At 37.1% G+C, this 15,809-nt stretch overlaps 1 protein-coding gene across 7 annotated transcripts in view; it reads left to right on the top strand.

Annotated features, from left to right (window-relative positions):
• GREB1 (growth regulation by estrogen in breast cancer 1) overlaps positions 1-15,809 on the top strand; it is a 93,249-nt gene that overhangs the window by 35,922 nt on the left and 41,518 nt on the right. For all 7 annotated transcript variants that reach the window (XM_017818081.1, XM_017818082.1, XM_017818080.1 and 4 more), the window contains 6 exons: positions 4,068-4,193; positions 4,914-5,090; positions 11,644-11,826; positions 12,146-12,289; positions 13,500-13,625; positions 15,521-15,643. In XM_017818081.1, coding sequence (XP_017673570.1) covers positions 4,068-4,193; positions 4,914-5,090; positions 11,644-11,826; positions 12,146-12,289; positions 13,500-13,625; positions 15,521-15,643 — 879 coding nt within the window. The remainder of the gene's footprint in view (positions 1-4,067; positions 4,194-4,913; positions 5,091-11,643; positions 11,827-12,145; positions 12,290-13,499; positions 13,626-15,520; positions 15,644-15,809) is intronic.

Below are 15,809 nucleotides of genomic sequence, written 5' to 3'. Positions count from 1 at the left end.
ATTCCTGTTCCAATGGTTAACCACCATTTCAGTGAAAAAATTCTTCCTGATATCCAAGCTGAACCTCCCCTGGTGCAGCTGGAGGCCATTTCCTCTTGTCTTATGACTAGTTACCTTGGAGAAGAGGCCCCACCTGGCAACAACCTCCTTTCAGGTAGTTGTAAAGAGCAATAAGGTCACCTCTGCACCTCGTTTTCTCCAGAATAAACAATCCCAGCTCCTTCAGCTCCTCATCAGACTTGTGCTCCAGACACTTCAGCAGCTCTGTTGACCTTCCCTGGACCTGCTCCAGCACCTCAATGTCTTTCTTGTACTGAGGAGCCCAGAACTGGACACAGGATTTGAGATGTGGCCTCACCAGTACCGAGTACAGAGGGACGATCAGTGCCCTGGTCCTGCTGGCCACACTATTGCTGATCCAGGCCAGGATGCCACTGGCCTTCTTGGCCACCTGGGCACACTGCTGGCTCATGTTAAGCTGCTGTCAACCAGCACCCCCAGGTTCTTTTAAAAAAATATTTCAATGAGTATAGTTTTCCAGTCTACACATTCTAGATTTGGAAAAAAACCCAGGCATATTACAAATGTATGCCTTTAAAGTAATTTATGCAACTATATTAATCTATAAGATTGCTTGCAGCTATGTAAATTAAAAGTACCGCATTCATCAAAGTTGGTTTAGACATTATGTCAGATCTCCTTGGCTCCAATAATAGTATATTTTCTTTCATTCTGGTGGGTTTTTTTTGTTTGTTTGTGGGTTTTCTGTTTGTTTTGGTTTTGTTTTGTTTTGTTTGTTTTTGTTTAGTTTGGGTTTTTTTGTTTTTTTTTTTTTTTTTCCTTTTTATTATTATACGTTCTCTCTCATCTCCAGACCTGGCAAATTCATGTAGCACTTAAATTACTCCAAAAACATTATCATTATTTAAACAAACCTCTAGATTTTTCATTTCATCAAAAAGCCTGCAGTTTACTGTGGACTCACTGGTTGTACATTTCTAATGAGGATCTTCTAAACTCATCTTTATTTTCTTAGCATTTTTTGATTGCAGAACATATCTGCAAATGCCAGTGAGTGGTCTGGATGTTCCTGGGCCTTTCTAGGAGTGAGCATTAAGAACTCTTTGCAATAGAAGGCAAGGTTATTTGGCTCTAACAGATTTAGATTCCTTGCATACCTCCGTTTGCCCAGTTATTGCCATGTAAACTGCAAATGAAAACTGTGGACTGGATTGCCAGTTATTAGAAGTTGTATTTGCAGAACTTTACTTACATTTAAATTATACCTTAAGGAGAAAAGAATTTTCCTTGTGAAATATCTTAATCACAGCTGAGATTAAGGTCTTTTAAGCTGAGAACTTAAAAGAATTTCTTAAAGCAAACAATGGTGTTTATGATAACTGTGAATAAATTTAAATTCAATAAAATATGGACAAAATCTTCACAGAATGAGTGTTGGTTTAATGGAGCTATATGAAGTTGGATCATCTGACTACCTAGTTCTGTAACATACAACATGAGGACTGGGATTCTGAGTCCACTTTTGCCATCGTCTTGTCCCTGGTTTTGACTGCTTGATTGTGTTTTCATTTGGAATTGTTTAAGAACAATGTGGAACAGACACAGGCAAACTTTCTTTGAAATTTTGAATTTTTTTTTTCTTTGAAGTTTTTTTGTGTGCTTTGAATAGGCCCTGCTTTAAAAGTAAAATGGAAGCATAAACCACAGATCATTTTTTTTTAAAAACAAGCAGGAGAAACCCTAATGATGCCCTTTACATGTGGCAGCAGCTCATGCTTGTGTACCTGTTTGCTCTTTTACTCTTTCCACTTTTGAACTGAAAGTGCTGTAGCTCTCCTTTTTCTTAGTCTCCACTTCCATTTTTAGTCTCTTTCTTAAATCACCTGTTATGGTTGAACAAACCTCACAGTTTACCAGTGTCCAAAGGGGAAATACCCACTTCCTGTTCTGCTCACTCCATATGTTCCCATTTTCTCGCTTTTCATCAATTTTGGCATCTTTCGGATCTTCCACTATGCTAATTTAAAGCATAAACCCAGCAAAAAAAAATTGGTCACTTTTGTTTGCTTAGTGTTTTGCTGGTTTAGCAAACTGGGATGGCTCAGTAAAGGCTCCAGTAAGTGTCAGAGCTGGCACAAAGAGGAAGGAAGGAAGGAACTTCATGTCTGGGAGTGTGGGTAAGGAGAGAAGAGCCAGATTCAGCCTTTTTCCATTGCATTTGGATGTTGGCCAAGGTCAAGTCATAACACATAATTTACCCTTTACTTAAATAGCAAAGATGGAGAGCTTCACTTTTCCCTTTGTTACTTGCAGCATTTTTGTCTTTAGACCATGCCATTAAAAGAATTTTGTTTAACGTTCTGTCCTTAGTTGTGTGCACCAGGAGTGGAGCTTGATGATCAGATACTTAAAAGTAAACATACCCTTCAAATCCTCTTCTGGATTGGAATATGTGTCTTAATGACCTTTACAGATAAATCTTCAAATTACACATTTACTTTCTTTTGTCTCCTCCTTCCTCTCTCCTCCCTCTCTCCTCATTTATCCTGTAGTATTTGTCTAGCTGATTGTACAATAATTTGTCAATAAAATAAAAGGATATTCTGAGGAGGGTCATAGGAAAAAGATAAATCCTTGATGGTCCACTCTCAGTTTCTGAGTGCCTAATCCAAAGTCATTTGAAGCAAAGAGAGTATGTCCAGTTGGCACTAAGCTTTGGAAGATCATTGCACTGTGCTTCCTCATTTTTCTGTTTCACGACTAAAAACTGGATCAACAGAATGATGTCAGTGCCTGACTGCTCTTGTACTTGCCCAAGTACAAACAGATATTTGGCTTCCTGCTGATCTTCAAGCACCTGCAGGCCTTCGCCACCCAATTTTGCCAGTGAAAGCTCTTTGGGCTGTGTTTGCTGCAAGCATGTTCCCACAGACACCTAGAAGCTTATAAGCTTGACATAAGCCCCACAGGGTTCACTTAGTGCTTGTGCCCTATATCTGTGCTATGTAAAATTTTCCTCACTCCTGTCCATAGAAGTGTTCTGCCCATTTACCATTTAGTTGCGCTCCTCTGCTCACCACATTTGTCTCATTTAACACGGGTGTATCTGAGCCAGAAGAGGGGATGGGGTAATTGGTTGCTATGTTTTGCAGGAGCTCTTGTATCATGCATGAAAAAAACATTGTCCTGTGGGTGAAGGAAAGAAGCAGCCTCTAACCCTCTAAAGCCCTCTAAAAATGAAGCTTACATCCTGTATTCCTCTCCAGCATTCAGTATTGCCTTCATATTGCCTCCTAGACTAGCACAGTCCATGCACAGGCTGCTGTGAATCGTCATCCTGGGCATCTGCCTTTCCTTGACATTGTACAGGGAGTGTCAGTGCGTTACACAGAGCTCTGGATTCTGGTAGGAGGCAGACGGCCCAAGAATTAGGTGTTCTTATTGTGGTATCACCCATGGTGAACCTAGTTTCGAGCAGGAACCATTTTTTCAGTTTCCTGTACAAAATCAAGGACATGGTCAATACCTAATTAATAAAATCTGTTCTTGGGCTGTAGCCAGGACGTTCTGAAGGGCTAAGAAGTAAGGACTTTGGGTTTTATTGGCTGTTAATATTCTAAACAAAGGATACAGTTACACTGTTGTGATCAGCAAGAGTTCGAACACTAGAAGTTAGGCCTCTCAAAATTGTGCAGTTAGCTTAAAATAAAGAGATTTAAAAAATTAATAAATTGAGGCTTCTTTATATTTGTCCTTTAGTGTGTTTTACTTTCTCAGGTGCAGCTGAGTCAAGCTTTTGAACTTCTTTTGCACACAAGTTAACAGCTTTATTTTTTTGATGAAAGACATTCTATTATAAGCATGACTGGAAAGTGGAGCTTTAAGGAAACAACAAATTTCAAGAGTTGGCAAGAGTAAAGTCATTGTCAAGAGGAGAGAATCCAGTTTGCTGTAATACTTTCTGTAACTGGGTCACCCTGTTCATTCATGAGTTTGTTGCCAGCATTTTTTTTTGTCTGAGTCATTTATGCTATGATAATTCATAGCAGGCAGCAGAGCAGATAATGAGGAAGAAGAAGAAGAGGAGGAGGAAGAAGAAGGCTCAGAATCAAGTAGTCCTCCTGTTCCTTACCAAATGAAGCCTCCTCCAGAAGGATGTTGCACTACTGATGGTAAGATGAAAAGGGTAGGACTGAGGCCATTTCCTCTATAATTCATCAGAATGAGATAATCTATATGATACAAAAATTCTAAAACTGTCATTGTTCATTACCTGCCAGATAAAGATGGATTGCTTTCAGTTGCTCTTACATTTGACAGGGTCTTTGTTCAATGTGTCAATGTGTCAGAGAAGCATTTGTTAGAATGCCTGGCACAAGGACAGAACTTCTGTTCTCTTAGTCACCACAACCTTTAAAAGGTCCAGTTTGCAGATATGGCATTTGCTAAAATGAATGTGATACTTCTTATTTCTTTATCATCGCTCTTTTCTGTTTAAAGTGTACCTAATTTTATGTAGCTGTAAAAAATATTCAAAACCAAGGAAAATCCAGTGAAATTCACCAGATATTGAGAATTATTATCTCCATTTTTGAAGGTCCAACCTAAATTATGATGATGTTGTGACAGTTCCTTAAATATGTAGGTTGCAGAATATCATCAAGAGAAACTTCACTGTACATTTTCAAATTTTTGTTTGCTCATTGTACTGGTAGAATCCTTATGTCTGACCAAAAGGCAGGGAAGAAAATAATCTTTTGGTATGCCTTTGATTTTGAGGGTAAGACCTTGTTTTTTCATTAAAAATATAGGAAGTCTTTTAATGAAGACAGTTGTGAGCATTAAACAAAAAAAAGATCAACGTAAAATAAGTTGCACTGATTTTTTTCTAGGTTTCTGCCAGGCTGGTAAAGATTTGAGACTGGTTTCAATTTCCAATGAACATATTGAGGTGCCATCTGGGTTTTTACTTGTTGGTGCGAAGTCACCCAATTTACCTGATCACCTGTTAGTGTGTGCTGTGGATAAAAGATTCCTGCCAGATGACAACGGGCGCAATGCCCTGTTGGGTAAGTGTCTGTGATTGCAATAAGTGGATTCTTCTGTGGGCTTCAGTTAATAGCTAATTGTTTTTTGCAGAGTGAGTTCAGCAGATGTTGTTTCTATTCCACGTCTGCAGTAATGCTCAGAGGTGATGCACAAGAAGATAACAACTCAGAGTTGGCTGTGTTTGCTTTGGAAAGACACAGAGTGAGCCAGTTCATTAGAGATGCTTCATCACCTTCTGTTCAGTAGTCCAAGGCTAAAGTCATTGTCTGACCAGTTTATGTTCTAATTGCTAGAACTGCACATCTGGTAACTGTACCAGTTGAAGTGCTGCCTGTCTCTGTTTTAGCTTTCCAAATACTGACGTGTACAAACTCTAGGTCTGTCAAGCAGAAATTTCAAGGTATTATATACATGTAAACAGTTTAATGATAGTTTGGACTATCATTAGTGACTACAAAAAATTGTGACCATTTTGATATGTCTCTTTGAGATAGGGATAATCCTCTCCACTGTGTTTGAACAATAGCCTGGGTTCTGGACTCTAACCTATGACTTTTTGCTATTATCACAAATTCGAGTGATTATAAGTTAAAATTTTTCCTAAATGTGTAATCAGTTAATACTTTTAGTAGATACTTCAATAGCTTGCATTTAACCAATTTAAAAGTCTAAATTCTGTCATAAAATAGGTCCTATCTATTTTTTCTTAGAGTCTTTCTGATTGCCATAAACCTCATTCAAATCAAGCCAAATATGGTAGATCTTCAATCATGTGAATGAATGAACTGAATATTAATGTTATTAAGATAGAATAGGTTTTATATTGGAAAATATCAATATGCAATATTGGAGGGAGAACTCTTTTTTCAATCAGACACTCAGGTTCTTATGTATTATTTTCTTAGTGAACAAAAAAATTGATGCATCATGTATCTGTGCACTGGTCTGAGCTTTGAATAGCAAAAAGGAAACATTTGTCGAGTCATTTAAGAGGTTTCTTTCACAAACACTGAGGGATATGATGTGAACTCAGTTGTTATCTCAGTTTGAGCAACTTCAAGGCATTTGGGCTCACAGTGTAGTGTGAAGGTGCATAATGTGATTCTATGTACAGTAATTTCTTTCCTTGCAGAGTTGGATTGGTCACAGTGCATTTGACCAGTGATTGTAAAAGAATTAGGAGGGTTGTAAATTACCCACGTGTTGTCATTTTAAAGATAAAGACAGGAATGTTGTACCACTCAAGTCATTCACTGCTACCACTATTAACAGCTTAAGCTCCTTAGGCTGTTAGCAGAGAGGAAGTAGTGTATTTGTTAATTGCATGCTAAACGAGAACAGAAAAAGGCAACAGGAGCATAATTGGGAGGGTTTTATGCTACTTACATCCTCAGTTTGCTTATTTCATACATTTTAGTTTCCTGAAACCATTTAAATGCTTATTTTTGATTGTTGTTATACACTTAAACCCCAGTGAATCACATTCTTTTGCAGAGAAGTCTAGTAACTCTATTAGTATGACTTTTGTGTATTCTATAACAAGCTTAAATATAAAAGAATTTACATACTTTAAGATCCAAAGTCTTTATCTTGAAGTTGCAGATAAAATAATGTCCCTGGTCCCTAATCTAATGAAAAAAAAATTACGTATCTTACTAACACGAGGATAGCATGCTATTTGTACAATAGATCATGCTGCAGATAGAAATGATTGTTTGATTCAGGTTTTCATATGCTGACTCAAGTCAAATCAGGGTAAGTAAAATTAGAAGCAGACATGAATAGCCTTGTGATTTCAGACACATAGTGGGATAAAAGACAGAACCATTATTACTTTAAATAGTCTATTACTATAGCACAGTGACCTCTGCCTGGCAATAGATCTAAATTGCAAACGTGTCATACGAAGAAGGGAAACTCCTTTTAATGCCTTGCCTTTCAAGACAGCATAGAAGCCTTATTTTTGGTATTCTGAGTTTAGGCAGTTCTCCATCAACATGTTGGCCTTTTGAAACAGCATGGAAAGTGTTCCCTTCAACCCTTTGTTAGTGTAAAAGGAAATTGAATTGGATTAATTTTGGATTGAAATGAGCTGCCATGAGTCAGAGTGTATCCCACACTTTTGGTAAGGCTTATCGGTGATACAGACACATAATTTCTTAACCTTTCAACCCCATTGTTTTTTGCTTAATTTCATCCTTTTTCCTCTTAATATACTGTATTTTTGTAAGGCAGCTGTTACTGAGTTTTTTTCGAACAGTTTATTTGAAGGGAGAAGACACTAATGAGTTACCCAATAGTTTCCTGATTTCTCATGGTCTGTCTGCATATGTTTATGAAGATGCCTGTGGATTGTACAAAACTTCCAGAAGAAAGTAGGAAATGTCTTAGTAGTTTCTGGTCCAGGTTTTGACTTATGGTCTTGTTCCCATTAGTAGCTGTTTATATGCCTCTGGGACATGTGCCAGTTTATTGATTATGCTAATAAGTTGTCCCACCATCAAGGCATATGTGCTTCTGATTTGAAAGTAATTTCTGTTGGAGGTTGTTTTGCTTCTTTGTTTTTACCATTGATGTATTGTTCCATCGGAAAAAATAACCAAAACATTTTCTGGAAAAGACTATATTTTTGACAAGCAAAAAGTTCTCTGTGCCTAGACATGTTCCTCATATGATTTTGTTAATCATATTAGATGACAGGTTTAACCACTCCACAAAACAGATTCAGCTTTTTGCCTTTAGGAAGCTGTTTCTTGGGTTTTATGTGACCTAAACGAATGCTTAGATGGAGGAAGTGATATGTGATAATGTGCTATTTATTGTTTCCTAATTAAAGCAGCTAACATGTACCACTCCTAAAGGTTTTTTTCTTTTCTATTTATTTTTTTTTTCTAATTGTCACTCTTCAGGAAAGTCTCTCATGATAAATAAAGCAGCTCTTCACCCATCATTTTCCCAAAAGACCAAACACCTGCCTACTTTCCTACCAGGGAACAAGAAGTCATTTTTGTTTTTGTTTTTTTTCCAGTGAGTCCCTGTAGTCAGAATGACAGAGGAAAAGATTAGTTGACTTGCATTGTAAGCTATATTTAAGGTGAAAACATTGTAGTATAAAATATTGTGGCTGCTTCTTATAAATATGCAATGTTCTATCGGGCTTTTGTGATAGTACTGTGTTTCCATACAATGGAGCTCTCCAGCTTGACCGTATTGATTTTATTCATTTTTTTTTAAATTTAGGACTTCAGTCTTCAAGTGGAGTGGTACTAAGTAGGTGGGAAAAACGTGGAGCATTGTCAGTGTTTGTGTGCTTTTTCCTGTGAGTAGAAGAAACACTTGTGCTGAGAAGTTGAAAATATAATCATTCTTTGTTTAATCAAGCTGCCAAATTTCTGCCAAAATATTAATGTTAATTAAAAGCCTGTTATTAATTTAAAAGAGAAACAGGAAGAAAATTTTCTGCCAATTTATGAAAGATTTAATTATGAAATATTAGATGGATATCCTTCCATCCTGAAGTCCTCTCTTTATTCCTAGCACAAACTCACTGTTGATCCAAAGGAACCATTTTCCCAGTGAAAAGGTAGGTCAGGATTCATACCCTTTTGGTCCAAGGTCCTTCTTTGGAGCACAAGGTCCCTGCTGTGGAAGAGCTTTTTAAATTATGGACAATCGATCATTGTGATGTGAGCAAATTCAAGCAAATGCATATGATAAAACACAGATACAGTCAAACACCTTCTGATTAAACAACCTTCAGAGGGTAACAGCCTTAAGTCACTACCAAACTCAGCTGGGTATGAATTGGTGACCTAAAGGTGAAAGGCTTTTAGCCCCTAAACTCCAGGCATTGATTTCTAATTCTCTTGTGAAATCAATCCTGTGACATAGATATATTGAGTCACCTCATGGCTGCCCCGACTCCCCTGACCTTTGTCCTCTCTATAATGTATGGAAGAATATTTAATGCAGCTTGTTTATGAAACAAGCTGTGCTCCCTCTCAGCTGCTGCCTCGGCCCATGGCATGTGAAGGGGGCATTCAGAGAAGGAGGATGATGAAATGTTTGAGTTCTCAGTGCTACTCAATCTGCCACATAAAGTGCTGTGAGCAGGGTTGGTGGAGGCCTTCAAGAAGTAATGACTGAACAGCATTTTATTGCACTGGAATTACAAGAGCATATGTTCTATCTGTGATGTCAGGGCTGAGCTGCATTAATGAAGCAGTGGCTGTCATCAAAGAGTGTCAGTCAGAGGGAACGGGATGGAAGAGGGTGTGGGCAAGAGCTTACAAGAAAGGACTGAATCTCACTCAGAGGAGCTGGGAAAGGTTGAGGTGAAAGATGATAATTTGACTTAAAAGGAAGATTAAAAAATAAACTTATAAAATGTTCTTCAAGGAATTTTCAAAACCAAGGAACAATTTAGATCTGTTTAATCCTTTCTAGGCCTCACCTGTATGCTATATGTGGTGTAAACTAATTTTCCAGTAGGTGCTGCAGAGTAAAAAATAGGTGGTTAGGACAAAAGGTTATTTCAGGTAGAAGTTACTGTTGAATCTGGTTTAGAGAAATGATAATTTACAAAAGTGATCTGAAGACCCGAAATGAAATGTCCAACCTCAGTTGAACAAATACTTCTACATGTGGTCAAATTGGTGGACACTCCAAGCAAAATGATAAAACCTAAGAAGTGTACATTTGGAAAATGAAAAAGTGTCAGTTTGAAAACACGTAGGGTCTTGTATGTGGCAACCAGGTGAAAATTGCAGTGCTGCTGCTGGTGATGCTCAATGTTCTGCCAAATGTATGGGAAGTTTTTGTTTTCTAGCAGAAGCATTTTTCATGATTTCTTAATTGGCATAAAATGTGTGCAAACACTACATCTTTTTCCACATCCGTTCTCATTTTGTTTCCTTTTGTTGTTGCTTTTATTGCAGCTACTCAAGGCTCTGTGATGTTAGACAGATGCTTTTGTGCTGACTGATATAACACAGAGGATTCTGTGGAGTCATGACTTGTCCTGATTTTATGAGTCATGATGACCTTTATCATCCTACTGACTACGATCAGAGAGATAATAGGAGGCTTTCAGTAGTTGTTCCCACTTGTTCCCATGGATACCAGACCAATTTCCACATCAACTTTTTTTTTAAAATAAATTCTTCTGAGCCTTTTAAAAAAAAAAAGTGCATGGGTTGTAAACCAAACAACAGGTGTTTACAGTGCATTATATTTCAGTATTTATACTTTACAGAAGGAAAAAAGTGTTGACCATTAGTTTGTAAACTTGAGATATGTGATTGAAATAATAATTTTCATAAATAGCTCTTAATTTTATTTACTGTATTATTCATCCTTTACTCCAGTTCTTTTCAATGTTACTGTCTGCATGTTATGTGAAATACATTTCCTTTATTTTTGCCATGTTTTAATTCACTGGACACACACCCTTTCCATTTCAATTCATGTTATGACACATACAAATGTTCATTAGATGTGATTAAAATGAAAGAAAACGTCATGCTTCAAGTTGTGTAGGGAACAGAGTGAAAATTTCCTTGGGGAAGATTATCTTTTAATTGCTCACTATAGGATTTCTTTGTAGATAATAAGTATTTTCAGACAGTTGCATCTACTCTGATGCAAGATGAAAATATCTTAGTACTTTGTAAAACAGACAAAAAAAGTTGTTTAAAAATCTAAAGGCAGCTGTGTGAGGAATGCCCTTTATTTACGATGATAATGACATCAGCACCATGAGTCCCTTGTTGAGGCTCAAGCTGTGTATCTCAGAATGAGAGGAAATGGCAGTATCCCTGGAAATGCCTCATCAAGCCTGAGTACAAAAAGCTTTATGGGGAAGGACTATGTCTGTTGTGTCTATAAAGTTGTAGACACTTTGTTCCTGTAATCATAAATAGTTTCAACTGCTGTGAAGTGCTGACACAGTCCAGCCATAGTTTGAGAAAACTACTTTAAATTAATAGTCAGGAATGCTTTAGTAATTTTTCCTCTCAAAAAAGCATCTGTAGTAGGAACTTGGTACTTAAATATGCTTATCTCTAATTAAATAGAATAGATTAAATCTATTTATTTCTTGAGACTTAATTGCATGTTTCAGTGAAATGGAAATGAAATTCAGAGAAATTGAATGTCATTTCAATGCAAACTGAAAGAGAAGTGAAACATGTACATGCTGTGGTGTTGAATAGAGCTGGGGTTAGGCGTGTGACTCAGTGCTCTTCAGTCAAAAACTTTTCCCAGGTATATAATAAATAGGAATTGTAATCTTTTTCTGGTGGGAGAAAATGAAAAATATGGCCCATTTTAATTGTTCTGTAGGTGTGGGGCTGTTTTTTCCAGTCTGGTATCCAAAGTGCAATACACTTTTTGCACAAAGTGCAAATACTTTTTTGGAGGAAAATGTTAATAAATATTTCACTCTATGAAAGAAAAAAACCACAAACCCCCATAATATAAATACAACTTTTTCTTAGGAAAGAGTCGTGTTTGAATGTTATTAATAATGACCCACCTATCTCATTGGATTATATGTATTGTTTATTTTATCAGGCTTCTCTGGCAATTGTGTTGGCTGTGGCAAGAAGGGTTTCTGCTACTTTACAGAATTCTCAAATCACATTAATCTTAAACTGACCACTCAGCCCAAGAAACAGAAACACTTAAAGTATTATCTGGTCAGGAATGCACAGGGAGCTCTGACCAAAGGATCTGTAATCTGCTGGAAAGGGGCAGGTAAGATAATGAAACTGTCTTCCTTGAGCTCTGGTTTTCATCATCCAAGCTTAGCTATCATGGAGACTGGCATCTGTGTAAAACCTAACACAGATCAGTTGAAAGAAAGGCTCTTTAAAGCTAGGTGATTGCTAGAGCAGCTGTAAAAAGCCATTGTCTGATCTAATAAGAGGCTGGCATGTCAGAAACCATTGGTTCCATCGTGCCAAGTGCTGTAGCCTCTAAGCAGATCCTATGTGAAATTATCAAATCAAATATGCTGGAAGTTAAGCAGATGCCACTGTTTTGAGGGGATAAAAAGGTTCTTTTTGTTGTTAAGAGTTTAGGGGCCGGCAGTCTTCAACCAGTACCTGCTCAAGCACCTTGTTCCAACTGCCAGAAAGTTCGGGTCTCTCCGGAAGCACCTCCAGTGAGCCGCTCCCAGCTGCAAACCCCAGTGCTCCAGCTGGGACTCAGCAAACAGGTACTGCCTAGGAGGAAAACATGCTGGGCTTCCCCCTGCTCATATTCTTCTGTGCTCCTGTGTTTGTATGTACTTGTGTGAATGCAAAGACAAACAAACAAATAGTCATACTGCCACATAGAATAAAACAAGTTGAATGGAATTAGAGATATATTACAAACAAGGAAGGCAATCATACAAACAAGGAAGGCTTCTCCCTGTCCGTTTTCTTCCTTCAGGTTTATATATAAATGGTTAGCGAATAGTAAAATGCATGTTCTGCAGCTTGCCCATATCTAAAGCAAACGAAATTTTTTTAAAACACCATTATTTTTAGAGTGTTTCTACAGCTGTTGCTTGTCTGGTCACACATGGCAACTGTTGCAGGATCCCGTGTAATTTCAGCTTTTTCTTCTGATCCAGTCTATTTTATGTTATGACCAGAATCCTGTTTACTGCAGGCATTATATGGACATCAGCTTAAAAGCTTCTGATTTTTTTCTTCTGCTGAGAAAAGTGACTTTAATATTAAAAGCAAAACTAAGGATCAGTATCTGTAACTTTTTATATTAAAAATTCTTTCTGAGACCTTTATTTTTCTGTTAACTTGACATAAATGAAAAGTAATGGATGATGGAGGCTAGAGTGATCTCTCTGAGCTTCTTCAGAGTGAAAACACTTCTTTAGTATCTTGTGATGATTACACAGATCCTCACAGGAGAACTAAGGCACATTTGTTGGTGGTTATATACTATTCTCTCTGTGAGATAGAGTCTGTTAAATAGTTATGATCTGAAATACTGGTGCCCATCCTGAACAAATTAAAAAGCTACATTAATTACAAGCATATTAGGCTTGAGAACACCTCTCTTTTTTTAATGCAGCATCATTAAAAAAAGCTTAGAAAGAGAAAGTCAGATTGGGAGAGAGGCCTAGTAAATATTAGACACCCCCTCTCTTTTAGCTGGTTCTTGAGTAAGAGCCAGGATCCTGCAAAGAAGCTACAGTTTCTGACATATGCATTTAATTACAGAATCAGATTTTACCCAGGCACTTAATTGGGAGTATGAGATCAGAAATGGGTTGGTTTTATTCAGCATTGCATTCCCTCTTGAGCTGATCCTGATAGTTCCATTAAAATAAATGATCAAGTGATCAGTTTATTATATCAACTGAGCATCTTGACCTAGAAATGTTCAATGTAAATACTCTGGGTTTTTTTTCTTGTCAGCTGCAGCCATAGATCACATCCCTTCAACAGCAGCATTCAGCTCAACAGTTTATAATGGCAAGGAGTCACCTAAACAACAGTTGATGAAAAATAACCTGTCTGCTCTGACAAGACCTTCGGTGTTAGGTATTTGTACAGATTTGTTGTTTAATAACCCTAAACTCTTTATTCCATGGCTATAATAGAAGCATTGAGCGAATTATATCATGATCGTAATTTCATGCATGAGTAGAAATTACTATTCCCTTCCCTTTCTGGCCATAATATTGTTTTCTGTGTTAATTTCCAGGAAAAAGTTTTTTTAATATAATTTTCAGTCGCAGTTTTGTTACAGTTCATAATATTAACTGGATGTTTTCCCTTATATTTACAGTTCATTCATTCAGTAGAGTTACAGAACAAATTCTGAATCCAGGTTCTTAAAGAATATGTCAGCTTGCATCAATTTCATCAATATATTTCATGAGGGGAATTAAGAAAGATTTATAAGTAATCTCTCATAGGATAATTCCTGTGTTGCAGTTCACCTTGGGATGGATCACTAGACTTTGACAACTGGCTCCAAATTCAAGAAACTATCCTTACTGTGCCATTATTATAATGATTTGTGTTAATTGTTTTCTGTCAAAAGTGTGTGTCACTGGTTTGTTTAAGGAAGAAAATTAGTCTCCACTATGGCTAGAAACAAGTTGTAGCTCCATTTTAGAATAAGTCTTCCCAAGTTTCCCTGCTGGCATCACAGACAAGTTCTTTTTCTCTGCCCATTTAGGTTCCTAATCTCTTTTCTCCATTCAGCAGCACATTATTGCCAATTCATTTCAGATGGATTACTTTCACATATCAATATGTGAAATGCATATCCTATCAATATGCAGGAAAGAGCACGGCACTGTCAAATAAAAAATCCTTTGTATTACTCTATCTTGTGACTTTTGTCGTAACATTACGCTGGGAAACCAAGTGAAAGGATGTGAGGCACAAATGACCAAAGGCTGCCCTCGCGTGGTGGAAGTGTAAAGGGACAAGGTCATTGGAAACCTCTATGAAAGGGTCTACAAGGGAGCAGTCATCTTCGAGATTTGTAGACTTCGGGTTTATCTTTAATATCTTTTCCAAGTGTTTTTACATAAAATTCTTATTCTGTCCTGAATCTTATGTGGGACAAACCATTCTGCCGGGATATACAACCCTGCCAGTGTGAAACAGTGTTATGACTTCTTTGTAGTCATGTCCAGAAACAGAAATAGCTCAGTCCTGCAAGTTCCTGAGTAATTCCAGGAGGACCATTGACTCTCAATAATTAGAAATACTTGATGTTAGTGGAAGCTCATCATCTCAGGATTTTGCAGGAGCGCACAAGAAGACTCAAGAAATTAATGAAAGAAAATTAAAGAAATTAGTCATTGAGAGCTTCTAGAAAAACTGTGAGAAAGATATGCTTTTACAGACAAAGATATTAAAGCTATATATGGGTAGGAGGAAGGTGTAGAAGTAGTTGGATAGAAGTTAATATGGAGTAACATAAAACCAAAAATGGGAACCAGCAAGAAGTGGCAAAAATCCTGTAAATGGGAAAACTGTTAAAAGAAGTCCTATCTTTATTACTATTACCCTGAAACCCTTGAGAATTTTATTTTGCAATGTTACATGAAACACTGTGTCGTGTTCAGAAATAAAAGGAACAAAATGCCCACACTGTTGACTTCAAAATATTAATACTTGTGAGTATTCTTAGTACGTGTCTTGTTACTATGTCATTCTTAGTAGAGAGTAAGTATTGCTATAAAATAAGTGAAATCTACCTATATAATTAAAAGTTCTCTGCACCAGAAAGTTTCCAGAAATTTAAGAAGAACACAGCAAAATAAAATAAATACCACAAAAAATTATTATATTCATGGAGTTGACCCTGTCTTCCACCATACTCGATGCACACAGTCTATCAAAATACATTGAGTTACCATGCACAAACCTGAATACATTTTATTCTAATATTTCTCTGAAACATTATTCTTATTCAGGCACATTAACAAATTCAGGGCCTCCAAAAAAACGCCATAAAGGTTGGTCACCAGAATCTCCATCATCTACTGAAACTTGGAACTCGCAGCTCAATCCACAGGCTCCAAACAGAATTAAAAATGGTAAGCTGTACCCAAGGTAATGATTTTGTTTGTTTGATTGTTCAGAAAATAATGGTGGGAAAGAGACCTTATTTTAAAGTCATGTGCAGATTCATATTAGAGGTTTGAAAGGTGTTTGATTCCTCTGTGCTCACCTGGGTGCTTCATTTGCATTGATCTCTTTTTG

Source organism: Lepidothrix coronata, unplaced genomic scaffold (assembly GCF_001604755.1).
Source record: "Lepidothrix coronata isolate B3197 unplaced genomic scaffold, Lepidothrix_coronata-1.0 Scaffold65, whole genome shotgun sequence".
NCBI lineage: Eukaryota > Metazoa > Chordata > Aves > Passeriformes > Pipridae > Lepidothrix > Lepidothrix coronata.
The sequence above is the reverse complement of the archived record's forward strand: the minus strand, read 5'-3'. Positions and strand labels throughout refer to the sequence as shown.